This window comes from Pteropus medius, unplaced genomic scaffold, assembly GCF_902729225.1.
Source record: "Pteropus medius unplaced genomic scaffold, Ma_sr-lr_union100, whole genome shotgun sequence".
NCBI classification, from domain to species: Eukaryota; Metazoa; Chordata; class Mammalia; order Chiroptera; family Pteropodidae; genus Pteropus; species Pteropus medius.
In genome coordinates, this window is record NW_024344378.1 from 57,185,353 (window position 1) to 57,201,205 (window position 15,853).

At 33.4% G+C, this 15,853-nt stretch overlaps 1 protein-coding gene across 2 annotated transcripts in view; it reads right to left on the reverse strand.

The window, feature by feature from the left end:
* The window catches only part of WAPL (WAPL cohesin release factor), a 67,357-nt gene that overhangs the window by 29,378 nt on the left and 22,126 nt on the right, over nucleotides 1-15,853 (reverse strand). The window contains exon 4 of one of the 2 annotated variants that reach the window (XM_039872289.1): nucleotides 14,228-14,328. In XM_039872289.1, coding sequence (XP_039728223.1) covers nucleotides 14,228-14,328 — 101 coding nt within the window. Of the gene's footprint in view, nucleotides 1-14,227; nucleotides 14,347-15,853 lie in introns of both variants that reach the window. The other variant, XM_039872288.1, reaches the window with a different exon arrangement.

Consider the following 15,853-nt stretch of genomic DNA (forward strand, 5'->3'; position numbering starts at 1 on the left):
AAGTAGAAACGCATTATGCTATTCTTCACTGAGCTGGTTTCCAAAAGAGAAAAATACTAGAATAACTGCTTTTAAGTCATATGAATTTTTAAAACAATATTACCAAATTTATTTGTTTCAAAGAAGACTATGTACTAAATGAGGACAAATACTTACCCACACAAAAATATAAACACAGAATCACACACTTGCCAGTAATTCAATCAGCATGCTCTACAACTAAATTAGTTCCGGGGAAACAAAGGGCTGCAGTGCATACATGTGTGTGTGTTGGGGGGGTGGGAGAGGTGCTTCTGTGGCAATTCAAAAGGGAAAAATTAATCTGGATTTGCCTTTTTAAAAAAATGTTAAGGATGGTTTTTAAAGATGGGTATTAGAAATTCAGGGAGCTTAAGGAAGTTTTTTTTTAAATTAGGATAACTTAGCTCTCTAGAACTTTTAAGCATAATCATATAATCTTGAATTGCTCTAAACTAGGACCGAAAAACTTCAATTTTCATAATGTGTTAAATATTCAGAAGATTAAATTATTTGAGGGAAAACAGCAAATATCCCTAAACTAAAACCAAGTATGTCTGAACTGCTAAGAACTAGACATTTACAATGTTCATACATAGCACTATGAAGAAACTATAATCCATAGGTGCAAGAGAACAGAGCTGAAAATCTTTTTTCTGCCTGATTCAATTAAGCTTTACAGATAAAACTTTTAAAGATACAGCTGCTATTTTTATAAGGAAACTATCAACTCCTATCTACATAAAGAACAATACATCCTATTACTCAGTTGCTTGTATCACTGCAAAGTATAACTGGTAGTGAAAGCTTTATAAAAGCAAGCCATTGTCACATCAGAAGATATCAAGGTAATAACCTTGAAGTAGCATGAGAATGAATTCTAGGAAGGTTCATTGCTTTTCCTTCCCATTTCTTCCATGTCTTTCAATACTCTGGAAATGGAAGACCACTATCACAGAGCAAGCTGGTTCCTGACAATACAGCAACCTAAGGACTGGTAAGCCAGAGAAAAATAAGCTACCTATTTAAAAACCAATATGGGATTTCTTTTACAGCAGCTGAACCAAATCTTAAGCCAAGTTCTGAACAACCTTAACTAAAATTAGGACCAAATAATAGGACTGTACTAAATATACAAAATTTTGCCAACAATGAATATGTATACAGCAGATCCTTGAATAATGTCATTTCATTATAACACTGATGAAATGCCACAGAAACTTAATTCTAGTTTATATCAATTAACCTATGGTAAAACTGGTTTTGTTATGCATTGTTTCACCTGAAGAATCTATCAATGACATTAGTGAAGATTTACTGTAGATACATAACCTATACACATATAACCTTTAATTTAAAGGACAAACAATATGGAGAAACAAAAAAACTAAAGAAAAAATATAATCTAAAGCCAACTTAAAAAAACTGTCTATATTCTAAGGAAGACCTCTATAATCCCAAAAAGTGACTTCCAAGAGTTATTACTAAATAAAAAAAGCAAAGTGCAAAAGAGCACCTATAGATATTACCTTTTATGTAAGAATGAGAGCAAATTTTTTAAATTTTATTAATTTTTATAAAAAGAAGCAGAAAGAATAAAGCAGAAAATTAAAAAGCTGGTTCCCTACAAGGGGTGAGAGATGGGTTAGAATATATCTCAATGAAGTGACCCTTCATTAAACTTACCTTTTTGTTTAGTTTTGACTTTTGGAAATAGGTTAATGTTGTACATACTCAAAAATTAAATCAGTAAGATTAGAAGGGGAAAAAACCTAAAACTGAAAGCAAACTAGAACAAATTAAAGCTACTTCTAATTCAAATGAGTGATACACTAAAGGGAAGACAGAATGACAAACGAAGAGGCAGGCAGACAGAACTCATCTAAGTAACTTATGAACACACTATTTAACTATATCCTCAGTCGGGGGTAGGGTAAAGTGGGGGCAGGACTGTAAACAAATCCTGAACACTTTAAATGTATGTATTGAAGTGGAACAGACAATGCAATGTTAATGTATGTGCATATACATGCATGTTTCCCATCACTATCTGCTAAATTGGCCAAGAAGCAATGTGCTCACCTAGAGCCCAGATTCTGGTCTCCTTAATACCATATCCTACTAAATGGAACAAAGACTCCTCAGAGAATGGGTTTGATTCCAGGGCTGGAGCAGAGAAACTACAAGATGAACCTGGAGTATTGTTATGCCAGAAAGTAAAGAAGTACTCATAGAATGATGGCATGTCACAGGGGAAAAAAGGCCAGCTTGAAGAAGTTCCATTAGCCAAATTAAGACAAATTTAAGCTCAAAATAAGTAATTAATTATGAACCTTAAAACAAACAAAAAAGAATTTATGCGTCCATACTGATAAAAGAAAAATAAGTATATGCGGAGAAGGACGGGCTCATGATTATAGCAGTGCTGAGAACTGACTAGTGAACATGGAGGGAGTATGAGAGATAGAAACGGATTATTTTGCACCAGCATAATAAATACTAGATCAGGAAATGTATAGTAAATCTAAGTATATTCTAATGAATAGGGTATTTGAATAGTCTTATAGAATCTCTTTAAAATTGCTTTTTAGTTGCAAGGGGAAAAAAAAGAATTATACAATAGAGGAAGAGACAACCCCTTGTTTGGGTGATCATAATTAACATCCTCCAGATGTGGTACACTGAAAAGAATACATCATCACTTACACAGAATCCAGGCCTAGGATGAACAACCTGAACCCAATAATGAGGAAACTTCAGACTAAAACAAAATGAGAAGATTTTTTAAAAAAGGAATCCCCAAAACAAAATGAGAAGATTTTTTTAAAAAGGAATCAGGGGATGTCAATGTCATGAAAGATATAGAAAGACTATGGAAACATTCCAGGTTTAAGGAGAATAGAGGGATATAACAGCTAAATGAAATACCTCTCCCTAGACTGGATCCTGCACCAGAGAAGAGAAAATGCTACAAAGTATATTATTGTGTCAACTGACAAAACTGACACAACAATAGATTAGGTAAAAATACAGGAACAATGTTAAATTTACTGCAACTGCTTACTATAATCTGAACATGTAACTGACTAGGAAATATACACTGTATTTCGGGTTAAAGGGCTATAATATATATAACTTACCCTTAAATAAGTTTAAAAATTTTGTTTGTATATGAGTATATATAACACACATAAATACAGAAAGAACTGAAAAAAGCAAATGTTAGGTAATCATGGTAAGAGATAACAAATAACAAGTGTTGGCGAGGCTGTGGAGAAAATGAAATCCTCATTACTACTAGTAGGATTATAAACTAGTGCAACCATCTGGAAAACAGAAAGGCACTTCCTCAAAAATTAGAAACAGAACTACCATTATGACCCAACAATTCCACTTCTGGATATTTATTGGAAGAAAACGAAAACAATAATTCAAAAAGATATATGCACTCCTATGGTCATTGTGGCATTGTTTTTAAGAGCCAAGATATGAAAGCAACACAGGTGTCCAATGACATGAATGGATAAAGATGTGGGCTGTGAGTGTGTGTGGAATACTACTCAATAATAAAAAAGAATGAAATCTTGTAATTGCAATAACATGGATGGATCTAGAGAGCATTACGTTAAGTGAAATAAGTCAGACAGAGAAAGAAAAATACCATAAGATTTCACTTGTACATAAAATCTAAAATACAAAAGAAATGAATAAACAAAACAAAACAGAAACAAACTCACAGATACAGAGAACAAAATGATGGTTGGTGGGACGGGATGGGCAGAAAAGGGAAAGAGGATTAAGAAGTATGAATAATTTCATTATAAAATGTCATAAGGGTGTACAGCATAAGGAATATGGTCAAAAATATCGTTGATAACTATTTATGTTGATAAATGGTTACTAGATTTATGGTGGTGATCACTTTGTAAGGTATGTAAATGTTGAATTACCATGTTTTACACCTAAAATTAACATAATATTGTATGTCAACTATAATTAAAAAGAAATTAAAAAAAAGATAATCAGGATAAGGAATGTTCTTTGTACTATTCCATTTTTGTAAGTCTTCTGTAATTTTGATATTTCCAAACTATCTTTTAAAATTTTAAGTTATTTCCAAATAAAAATATTTTTAAACATTTAAGTTCTCTCAGAAAAATTGTAAAATAGAACAAGTATAAATCTTTCATTATTCTGTCAGTTAATATAATTTTAATTTTCATGAAGCAACTATATCAAATGTAGATAAGCGTAAAAGGAATTAAGAAATCACAATATAAGATGAATATAACCTTAATACAGGCAATTTTCCAAAGTGGAAAGGGATAAGCTATCCTTCATTTATTTACTGAAAATAGTTAATTAAATAACCCATCAATAACAAACCAAGGTTTAATAGCAATACTTTCTTGGTTGAGGCACAGAAAAAGATTAAAACATAACCCAAACTTGGCCCAAGAGCAGTAAGAGTTTTCTATTTTTAATGATCCTTCCTAATAAGCAAAGGGGTACCCTGACAGTCTCTCTGCTCTGGCTTTTAAGAAGCTCAAAGTTATATTTCTGTTAGGTCGCTAGGAAGTCCATCAAGACAAAAAAGCTTGAATTTAAGCTTCATCTCATTCAATTCCTTACTTTTTATAACACAATTTCCTCATTTATTTTCAACCTGGTTCTACCAAATTTATATATGTACACTTTCTCAAATGTTTTTTGTATGGGCAGCATATAAATCATAACTAAACATAAGTGGATACAACTGTATTTCAATTTAATATTGAATTCCAGATCAAGTCAAAAGGCCAGAAGAGAAAAACCAAAAAGGGAAGGAAACAAGAATGGATTATTAGTTTTAGAGGTAATCATATTTTTAAGTCCACATTAAAAAAATTATTTTCTCGACTATAAAGTTATAGAATAGTAATTATTATAACACATATGAATCTAGAGTTTCCATTTCTGGACACGATGTAATGACAGAGACCAAATTTATCTTTCCACCTGAAACTAACAAACTGGAAAAAAATCTATGAAATGATTTTCAGATACTGAACATCAGGTACCATAGCATAATGATCCTTGAGAAGGGGAACATATGAGGTAAGCCCTACAACTGCCTGAGGAAGAATTCAGAGTCCAACCAGTAGCAGTCACTCTGAGATAGGGAGATGGAACTGGGAGTCCAGGGAGATGAAGTGGCTAGAGCACAGCTCTCCTGTGAGTGCTACACAAAGAACTCTGGCTAATTACAAAGGGTCTCCCCGCTCAAATATGTAGCTGAGTAGTAATATTGGCTGAAATCTTTTCAAATTTGATAAGCTTACCCATTTTCAAATAGTAAAAAAACAAATATTTAATACTAAATGAAGACTCTGCAGCAAGATACTTCCAAGAATACCAGAAATAAATCTTTATGAACTCCTTGTATATTTCAGGCACTAGGAATTTAAAGGTAAAAAAAATATGGTCACTATCGCCAAAAAACTTCCATTATTACACATCTTATGTTAATTTGTGGTTGTCATTAGCATGAAGTCATCAAAGTATCTCAACAAGAAAGTTGAGCAGAGTTCTCTGGATATCTGAATCCTAATTAACCCTAAGTAAAATATATTACTAGTTGGAAAAACAAATTCCAAACTGTAAACACCCTAATACACACAAGGACCCACTCTTTGGCTAAGTGTCAAATGTATGCCAAAGTTCTCAGGCTCTTGATTAACATACAGCTAAATTTTCTCATTTCGAACTTCATTTTCTGGAAAGTAATTATAGTGAAATATTTTAAACTTTAAAACTTTAAAGGTACTTGAACTAAAGGAAATAAAAATTAATATTTTTATTCCTTACTAAAATCCTTCCAGAATAAAATATTACAGAAAAAAAAGGAATTATTCATGCTGAGAAAATAATTTATATTTTTCTAAGTCTTTATGTAATACAGATAAATGATTTAAGTACCTGGCTTAATATTTAAGTTAAATACTACTATATAAAAAAGATATTTCTGCTTTTGAACACACTAAGGAAATACTAAGATTACTCAAAAGTTTCCATGGAGGAAAGACATTCTACCTCACCAGAGAGCCTTTTTAAGACAATTATCTTATTCTTTTTTATATCGCCAGCACCTAGCACAGTGAAAGGCCTGTAGTACATGTGGAATAAAAACATGACAAAGAAAAGCCAACTAAAACTGACCCTCTTCCATACGTAGGCTCCACCAGAACATGCTCAGCTTCAACAGCTCTTTGGATCACCAACCTAAGAGCTATAAATGGGGAGCTGTGGCTTTTTACTTTTACACTTTGGCCAGTATCTCTCATCAGCAAACCAATGGCTAGAGTCTCTTTTCAGGCTTCACCTCCATCTATGTCTCAAGCTTCTAGTCTGTGAGAATATAGCGAATCTCACACTGCCTGCCACCTTGATGACTGGATCCAAGGATGGCCAGTGAATCCCCAGATACAGAGCAAAAGTAACCAAAAGTAAAAATAATTTGACAGAAAAATAAGATGCTTCATGAGTGAATGCTAACGGCTAGAGGATACTATGAAGGAACATATGTTCTTGGGTGGGAGGTGGGACTACTTGTCCTTTAAAATCTCTTCAACTTTAAGATTATGTTTTTAAATTGCTAACCTATATTAACTCATTTTATGAAACAAAAAATGAGTTTATAAAACTATACTTAACTTTAAAACTGTAGCTTTATGCAATTTTAACTTTCAAATACAGCTACATTTGTAACTATGGATTATACTGATAATCAAATTTTAATTGCCCAGAAGCCCACTATCCAGCGCCATATTGAATGACAGAAGAAAAAAATAAAATCCAGAATGTTCCTTTAAAAGTCAGACAAAAGATAGTCCCAGACAAGCCCAGCATTAAATCACAGGGAAATAACAAACGTGAAGATATAAATATTTGAGAATTGAAACTCAGATTAATATTATGGTTCGTTTCATCAATGACCCAGTAGCAGCCTTAATTGGCAAAATAAGATGGCCAAAGTCCCAGGTAAAATGTAACCTTCTCTAAACAATGAAAGTTAGGATGATTATACTGATAACGCCTTATGAAGGCAGGTAAGCAACAGCTGAATGAAAAGCCAGAAATCAAACAAAAAACAGGGCAGGCAGAAGAAATGATCTAAATATGTACTACCACATATATGACAACTGCAAATAATAAAATGCAGGGAAACGGTAAGCCAGTGATCAGAAATAAAATGGCATTTTTTTAAGAAAAATCGTTAAAATTGCCAAATTATCAAAACTGTACATAGAAACAGGTACTTAAATCCAGATGTTCCAACCTAATCTTTCAAACCCTTTACTTTTCTCCACATAGCAAGTGATAACTTTTCTGAGTAATCATTTCAACTATGTTCTTTCTTTACCCTCTTCGTCTTCCTTCTGCCTCACATGTTCCCCCAGCCAGCCTCAATCCTGTTATGAACAACCCTTCTCTATATCCCTGGTGAGGTGTTAAGAAAAATTCTCACATCTGGCAAGCTTTAAAAGTTAATGTTTTCTACCATGGGGACGTAGGGAAAGAGAATAGGGACCTCTTGACTAGTGGCACTAAAGCTGAGGTGGTGGCCTGTGTGGTCAGGAAATTGGTTACATACATGAGGATTGAACAAATATGTAAACATGTTGAGGATAATGGAAACCAGATTTCTTACTGTCTGCGAAGTGAAGTAAAATGTGGAAAGTGAGAAGGCTAATATAAAAATATGTGGTGTTGAACTAATATTGGAGATTATCAGTTTGAATTCATGTGTTCTAAATATACATAGAAACAAAATCAGTGTGCAGTGTAAGGGGGGAAGCGAGAAAGAGGGAAAGAGAAAAAGAATGCATATATCTAATTTTCCTACTTCTATGTCAACTCAAAGAAGGCCTAGAAGCAATGACAATCCCATAAGAAAGACTATACTTACTGACCAGATCTCTATTTCTAAATACCATTCTCCACTAAAAAAAACCAGTGGCCCTTGGAGAAATGGCTGATTACAATAGGGCTGGGAATGTATATATTGAGCCTTGAACACCTCAGTGTGTCAGTAAAGAAAATACAAAATGGTAGGACACATCAAAAGTAAGTTTGAAGAAACATCCACAGGCTAAATCTAAGAAAATATTAGTATCAAAATAAATAAAGCCTCATCAAGTCTACAACTTATCCTCAAGTCATACACATACACCCTCAATGAGCTGGGGATCCATTCTGACTCCCTCGAAGGACATTTAGCAATGTCTGAAGACATTTTTGGCTGAAACTGGGGAGTTGGAGAGAAATGCTACTAGCACCTACTGGGTAGAGGCCAAGGATGTTTCTTAGTATCCTCCAATGTACAGGGCCACCCTCCACAACTAAGATTTATACAGTGTAAAACATCTACAGTGTTGAGGTTAACAAAGTCTGATAGGGAGGGAGGGAAACTTTTGCCACTACAAGCCATGGGCTACCTCTTAATCACCTGGAAATGAGGTCATTAGTGTCTTTAAATCTAATCAGATTAGAGAAGATCCAGATACTCCCACTGGCCTACCAGCTACGTGAGGGTATTTCTATCATAATAGAGAATTTACAACAGCTGTTGAGAACATTTCCTACACCCACCTACCTAGAGCCTCTCCATTCTTTCTTTGGTGATTTGGGAGATAACCTACATAAAAATCCCTGGGGAAGTGAGCTTATCTTATTTTTGCACAAAAAACATAAATCCTAATTTCTTGTATATAAAACAAATCTATCATTTCCACTATATTTATACATGCCATTTAACCTAATGCTTAAAACGTTGATCCCATTTATTTCCTCTATTCCTTTACACTCATTAAAACTAAACAGGTAAAATTTCCCCTTATTTCTGTTTCTCAATAGTTCTCTTTAATACCTCTTAAGTAGTCTTGTAGTGTCTTGAAGGTGAATGGATGACCTATTTCTTATAAGAACTAGGAATTTTATGCTGCTTAACTTCTTGTTGCTCTCTTCCTGGAGTAGGCGTCTAAATTTTTTAACTAGATATTTTCATAAAGATATATAACTTCTATGGGATCCAAAGCATTATTACTTTTTAATAAAGGATCAAAGTTTTGTTTTTGAACCTTACTGATCCATCTAAATGGTAGTAATATCTAAGTGAAAAAAATCTGACATAATTCCACTCAAAATAAAAAAGGTCTTGAAAAATATTTCAATGGGAGGTTAAAAAGGAAATTAAAACATTTACTGAAGTAACCGTTTTCAAGGAATAAAATGTTTAGGACTACTGTTCTAAGGCAGGGCTTTACCCATACTACACCTTTCAAATGAGTTCAATCTCATAGCTCTTTTGGTTTTATAAATAAGCAATATTTCCTCTGACATTATCTATCAACAGTAAATAGGTCTCTTGCCTACAAGGTTGCATGACCTGATTTACTTTAGGCCGGAGAGATTCCTTCATAATCGGGTCAAGTACATGTACACTGCTGCTTTCTAAGCCATTTAGTATCAAAGAAATGATTTCAATATTAAGTTTAAAACTAAGTTAAAAAACTGAACAAAAATAAGTACAAATGAACCCAAATGAATACTGAATTAACATAAACTGACAAAATTATTTCAAAACTTTGAACACTATGACTTTATCCTTAGTGAAATAATCTAAAGACAAAAAGTGGAAATAATTATTATTCACAGTAATATTGGTATTATAATTTCTAAAGTAATGTGTGTTGTAGGATAAAGCAAGTAAGCTAAGTAAAAAATTCTATAATGAAATGAACTACTGATATGAACTCATAGTTTATTTTTTAATATATTTCATAGCTCTGTCCAATCAAAGAGCCTTAGAAGCAATGAATAACACAGAGCACTCAGATCTGGATTCCTAAGTAGTAATCCTCACTAAAAAAAAAAATAATAAATAATCAAGGATCCTTGGATAAATGGATGATTTCATGATTGAATCGGGTAAAGTACAAGATGAGTCTGGGTCATCTTTTGTGCAAAAAGCAACTGAAGTGCTCAAAGATCAAAAGGACACAAAAGATAGCGTGAAATGACTTGAGACCGGCCAAATTTATTGTAAATACATTTAGCAAGTAAAACTTATTGTGATAATTATTTTATGTGATAGAATGGGGGGACGCTCCTTTACAGAATTCTAGTTATTAAATGAGAGAGAAACAGCAATTAGAAAACTCCATTCTGCAACTGTCAGTGTTATGATACAGGCAAAGATCAACAATGGGTGCTAAAATGATGAGGTAAAAACAATAATGGAAAACAGGAGATTCACATGGCACCAGAGCAGCACCTGGAAGCTTACTAATTAAATTATAAACGGGAAAAATGTACCTTTATTTTGGAGAGAGCTGGTGATCTTTACTAGGTGGTCAAGCAATATTAACAGTAAAATAAACATGTGTTATGTAGCTTCTGATGTGAAGCAACATAACACAACATCACTTTGAAGTATTCTTGCTGAAATATGTTTAGCCTGAACCTAATCAAGCTTATAGACTTAACTTCCAGTGTTCTTTGACACTATACTATTTTAATATAGTGGAGTAACAGCTAAAATGACATAATCAGGAAACAATCACATAAATTCTGAATATGGAACATTCTACAAAGCAAATATCTTGGGCTCTTAAAACAAAATCAGTTCTATGGGACATTTTTAAAAGGAGACTATCAAGACTAAAGATATAACAACTAAATAATTACGGTTTGGCAGGGAAAAAGTATCACTAAGACAATGTGAAGACAGTTAGGGAAAAGTAAATATGGACTGGACATCAGGAATTACTAATTTTCTTAGGTCCAATAATCGTATAACCACAGTTATGAGATTGTCCTTTTTCTTAAGGAATGTATGCTATCTACAACTCACTCCAAATAAAACAGAAAAAAAATGTATTTATATATAGAGAGAGGGAAGGAGGGATAAAGGGGGAGGGAGAAGGGAGAAAGAAGGAATGGGAAGAAAGAAAGCGGGAGTGGAAGGAGAGGAGAAATAGACAAGAGGGGGATAGGGAAGGGACCATGTGTGCAACTATGTTGAAATCAATCTAGGTGGAGGGATATAAGTATTCATCATACTGCTCTTTCGCATTTTATGTATATTTTAACTTTTTTCATAATTAAAAATTGAGAGGGAGGAAAAGTGGAAAGCTATAAATCAGTTCTCAAAGTGTGGTCCATGGGCTCCTAGAGACTCACATAACTCTTTCAGGGTGTCTACAAAGCCAAATCCATTTTTACAGTAATGTTATTTTCCTTTTTCACAATCCTGACACTTGCACATATGGTACAAAAGCAATGGTGGGTAAAGCTGTTGGTGCCTTACCACGCATCAGGGTAGAGACTTTGAAGTGCATTATATAGTCATATTCTTCACTGCCACATACTTCACAGTTAAAAAATAAATGCCAGTTTCACATAAGGAAAAGCCCTTGATGAAGGAAAAAGTATTAATTTTATCAAATCACAACCTTTGAACACACTATTATTCTGTGTAACAAAATAAGTATGCATAAAACACTTCTGTGTGTATAGGGTGGTTAAGTCAAAGGAAAAAATATTACAGCTTGAGTTGTGAGCTGAACTAGCCACTTTTTTTTTTCTGGAATACCATTCTTTACTTGAAAGATTGACAAACTATGCGTATACAGACTTGGGTATTAGGCAGACATATTCTCAAACATGAACCAAATGGGCCTGTTGCTGTCATTCTTCCTCAAGTATTTTCTACCAATAAAAAAAATTTCAAGATTTAAGCAAAAACTAAAATTTTAGAAAGCTTTTATCTACCACTATGAACTTATTAGCTTCCCAATACTTAACGAATTTTCTGACAAGTTTGGCAGGGATATTAATGTGATTTTTTGATACTGTATAATGAGATGTGTCACCACTGGAAACATCTGCATAAGTTAGTATGACAAGAATTTTCCAAATGATCAAGTATGATGGCATGCGTAAAAGATCCACTCAAAGTGCAAGACAAACTATTAGATTTCAATGTTAACAGCATGAATAGTTTGCTGGCATGATGTTAGATTCCAAGTTGCAATTAATGTTTAAGATACTCTCGTTTGTTGAGTTTTAGTGTAGTACTAAAGAAGAATGTTTATAATGACCTGAAAAGGCTATTTAAAATACAACTAAATATCTGTGTGAGGCTGGATTTTCTTCATATATTTCAACCAAAACAACATAATGAAATATACTGAATGCAGGGGATATGAGAATCCACCTGTCTTTTATTAAGCACAACTTTAAAGAGTTGCAAAAAATGTAAAATAATGTTATTCTTCTCACTTAAAATTTTTTTTCTTCATAAAAATGTTATAGTAACACATGGGTTATTTTAAGTGAAATACGAGTAAGTATTTTTGAAATGTAAATTCACTTCTAATGTCACTGAATAAACATTGATATAACATATAATCAAAAGCTCTTTCAGATTCTCAATAATTTTTTTTTAAATTGAAAAGTGGTCCTGAGACCAAAAAAACTGATAACTGTTGTTCTGGAAATTAATACATGCCACACACGATTTTATATAAACCAAAAAACCTCACCTAAGCATTAATGACTAGAGTCTCTACATCATGTGCCCCCAGCCCCTGGCCCCAGAACAAGCTAGCTCTGTTGAAATTAGCATTAAGCATTCTTTTTCTCATTGGGGTGGGCACCTAGGGGAGCAAAAGTACAGCACAATTACTCTGAAATGATTCCCAATAGGCTCTTTACAGAAGTAAAAGAATAGGCCATAAAAAACAGACACACTCATTCTTCAGTTGCTTAAAAGCAGTTCAATCTACGAAATATACAGACAACTTCTAAAAGTAAGTTTCAGTAACATAAGCTATTAAAGGAATTTTTTAAATAAAAAGGTAAAGCCAAGCAAGTTATTCTCAATACCTATGCTGAACCATATTAAAATGACTTACATAATGCATTAAGAATGAAGTTGGACTCTTACACCATATACACAGAATTATATACTCGAAATGGATCAAAGACTTAAATGTAAGATTTAAAATTATAAAATTCTTAGAAGAAAATATAGGGGGAAAGCTTTATGACATTTGATTTGGCAGTGATTTCTTGGATATGACACCAAAAGCACAGGCAACAAAAGATAAACTGGACTTAGCTGAAATTAAAACTTTTGTACATCATACTATCAAGAGAGGAAAAGACAACTCAGGGAATGGGGGAAATCTATGTGCAAATGATGTATCTAATAAGGGATTAATATCTGGAATATATAAAGAACTCCCATTATTCAACAGCAAAAACCACCTCAATTCAAAAATGGGCAAAGGACCAGAATAAACATTTCTCCAAAAAAGATATACAAATGGCCAATAAATACATGAAAAGATGCTTAACATCACTAATTAGGGAAATGCAAATCAAACCACGAGATACCATTTCACAGCCATCACAATAGCTATCATCAAAAAAACTCAGAAAATCTGTGTTCGTGATGATGTAAAACCCTTGTGCATTGCTGGTGGAGATGTAAAATGGTACAACCAAGGTGAGAAAGTTTGGCAGTTAAAGACCATATGTCCCCAAAATTCCTCTCCTAGGTATATATCCATTAAGAATTGAAAGCAGGGGCTCAATAGACAGAAGGTGAAAACTATCCAAGTGTTCACCAACAGACAAATAGATAAACAATGGAATATCATTCAGCCATTTAAAAAAATTGAAATTTTGATAAATGTTACCACATGGATGGGCCCTGACAATATTATGCTTAGTGAAATAAGCCGCTTATATGAAGTACCAAGAATAAGCAAATTCACAGAAATAGTGTTTACCAGAGGGCAGAGACATAAAGAGGGAGTTATGCGTTATTGCTGAATGGGTATAAAGATGATGAAAATGGAGATGATGAAAATGTTTTGTGTATAATGGTGATGGTTACACACACTGTGAATGTATTTAATGTCACTGAACTGTACACTTGCATATAATAAATCTCATATATTTTACCGTACTTCAAAAAAAATGGTTGTTTTTAAAAAATGACACGTGTGTTTGTGTATACATACATATGTATATACATATCATATATCTTCTGCAAGAAAATTTAATTGCCGTGATGTTAGTAATTTTCAAATTAAAAAATTAAGAGTCGAGCCCTCCAATAATAACTAATACAAATCACTGGTAATGTTTTACTTACCCGTTTGGGGCCACTAAAAATCTTTCTGGTATTTTCCTTTGATTTATCTCCTTGTTTATTTGGGGGCTTCTTCACACTTTCAGGCACACCAGGCAAGTCCTCTGTAAAATCCAAGTTTTCTGAAATGGTAACCAAAACTAGCTAGCTTTCTAATACTTCAAATTATCTACCAAACAAACTATGAGCATTTGGTAGGGAGGGAGGGGGCATACTGCAGGAGAGAAGAATAAAGAAATAAAAGCAGCACAGTTGACAAAATATTCCCAATCATATTAAGTTTTGTTCTCCCATTCTCACCCTGCTTGTCCCACCCCCACTCTCACGGAGAGGAAATCAGGAACCTAGTTCCTATTTATGTACTCCAGTTTCACTTTGTGCAAGTGGCAACATCAATTCTTCTGCAAAATAACTGCTGGATATCTATGAACACTGACAGTGGTATGGTCTAGTGTAAACAAATATATGCAATATCAGGTGGTATCTATGTTAACCATTTTTCTAGAATTTAAGGACACTAAATCATATTGGCCTTCAAAGAATGCCCACTTATATCTATAAAGATCACATTATTTTTAAAAAGACGATTATCCTTGGCAAAAGATATACAATGACCTAGTACAATGTAGTTCAATGATTTATGGATCTTCACACAAAACCAAAAGATTAGATTAATTTCCAAATGGTCATTTTTTTTTAAGTCTAAAAAAAATAAAGAAAGAACAAAGGAAGACTTTTCTCTAGCCCAAACTTTAAAAATGTTTGCTATTTTATACATTATATAAAGACTCAAATTCCAACTTTTGATATATCAATCAAATGGTCTCTAGTTTCAAAATTTCATTTGGAATCAACTTGAAGTCTGTGAAAGAGAGCCTAATGAATTCACATTTTAAAGTTTAAAAACTTACATTACCACAAGATGTAAATTTTAGCCATGGATTTTTAATTACAGATTAGGATAATTTGCCATCAAGGTTAGCATAAGAGCTAAGTAAACTGCAGCAGGACAGGAGCTCAGGTTTCATACATTGTTTACTTATCATCCCCCTGAGAAAGCAACTGTAAAGCTGATTTACCCAGTCAGATCTCAAGTAACTAACAAGGCTGCTGCAAACTTCAGTACTCCCTAAGAGATTCAAGACAACACTGGCAATTCTGACAATACCCTTATTTTATTTATTTTTTGCAATGGGGTGTCAGAGATGAGCCCTTAGGGCTATGCCCATATAATTCTAGTTTTAAAGATAAGAGTGATTCATTCTATCCAGCAAAACTACTTTTAAGCCAAATAAGGCAAAATGGTAGGTAGTCTGAAGGATGATTTAAGAGTATAAGTCTATATGTTAAGAATACTGTTAGAATTCTAATTTATCATAATGACACTTCCTCTATGACCCTAAAAGGACAAAAGCTTTCTTTAACAAGTAAACCGATACAGAAAAACTGTGTTTGGTCAAATACAAATAACCCAGAGGCTTTCACATATTCTTCCTCACTCAACAGTCAATCCACTTCACAAAGCCCTTGTCAGGTAATGACTTAATTATAGCAAAGCTAATCTATTTCTTTTGTTTGTCTCTCATGGTCCTCGAAGAAGACTTCTAGTCCTTACTTAAGGGGGTCAAA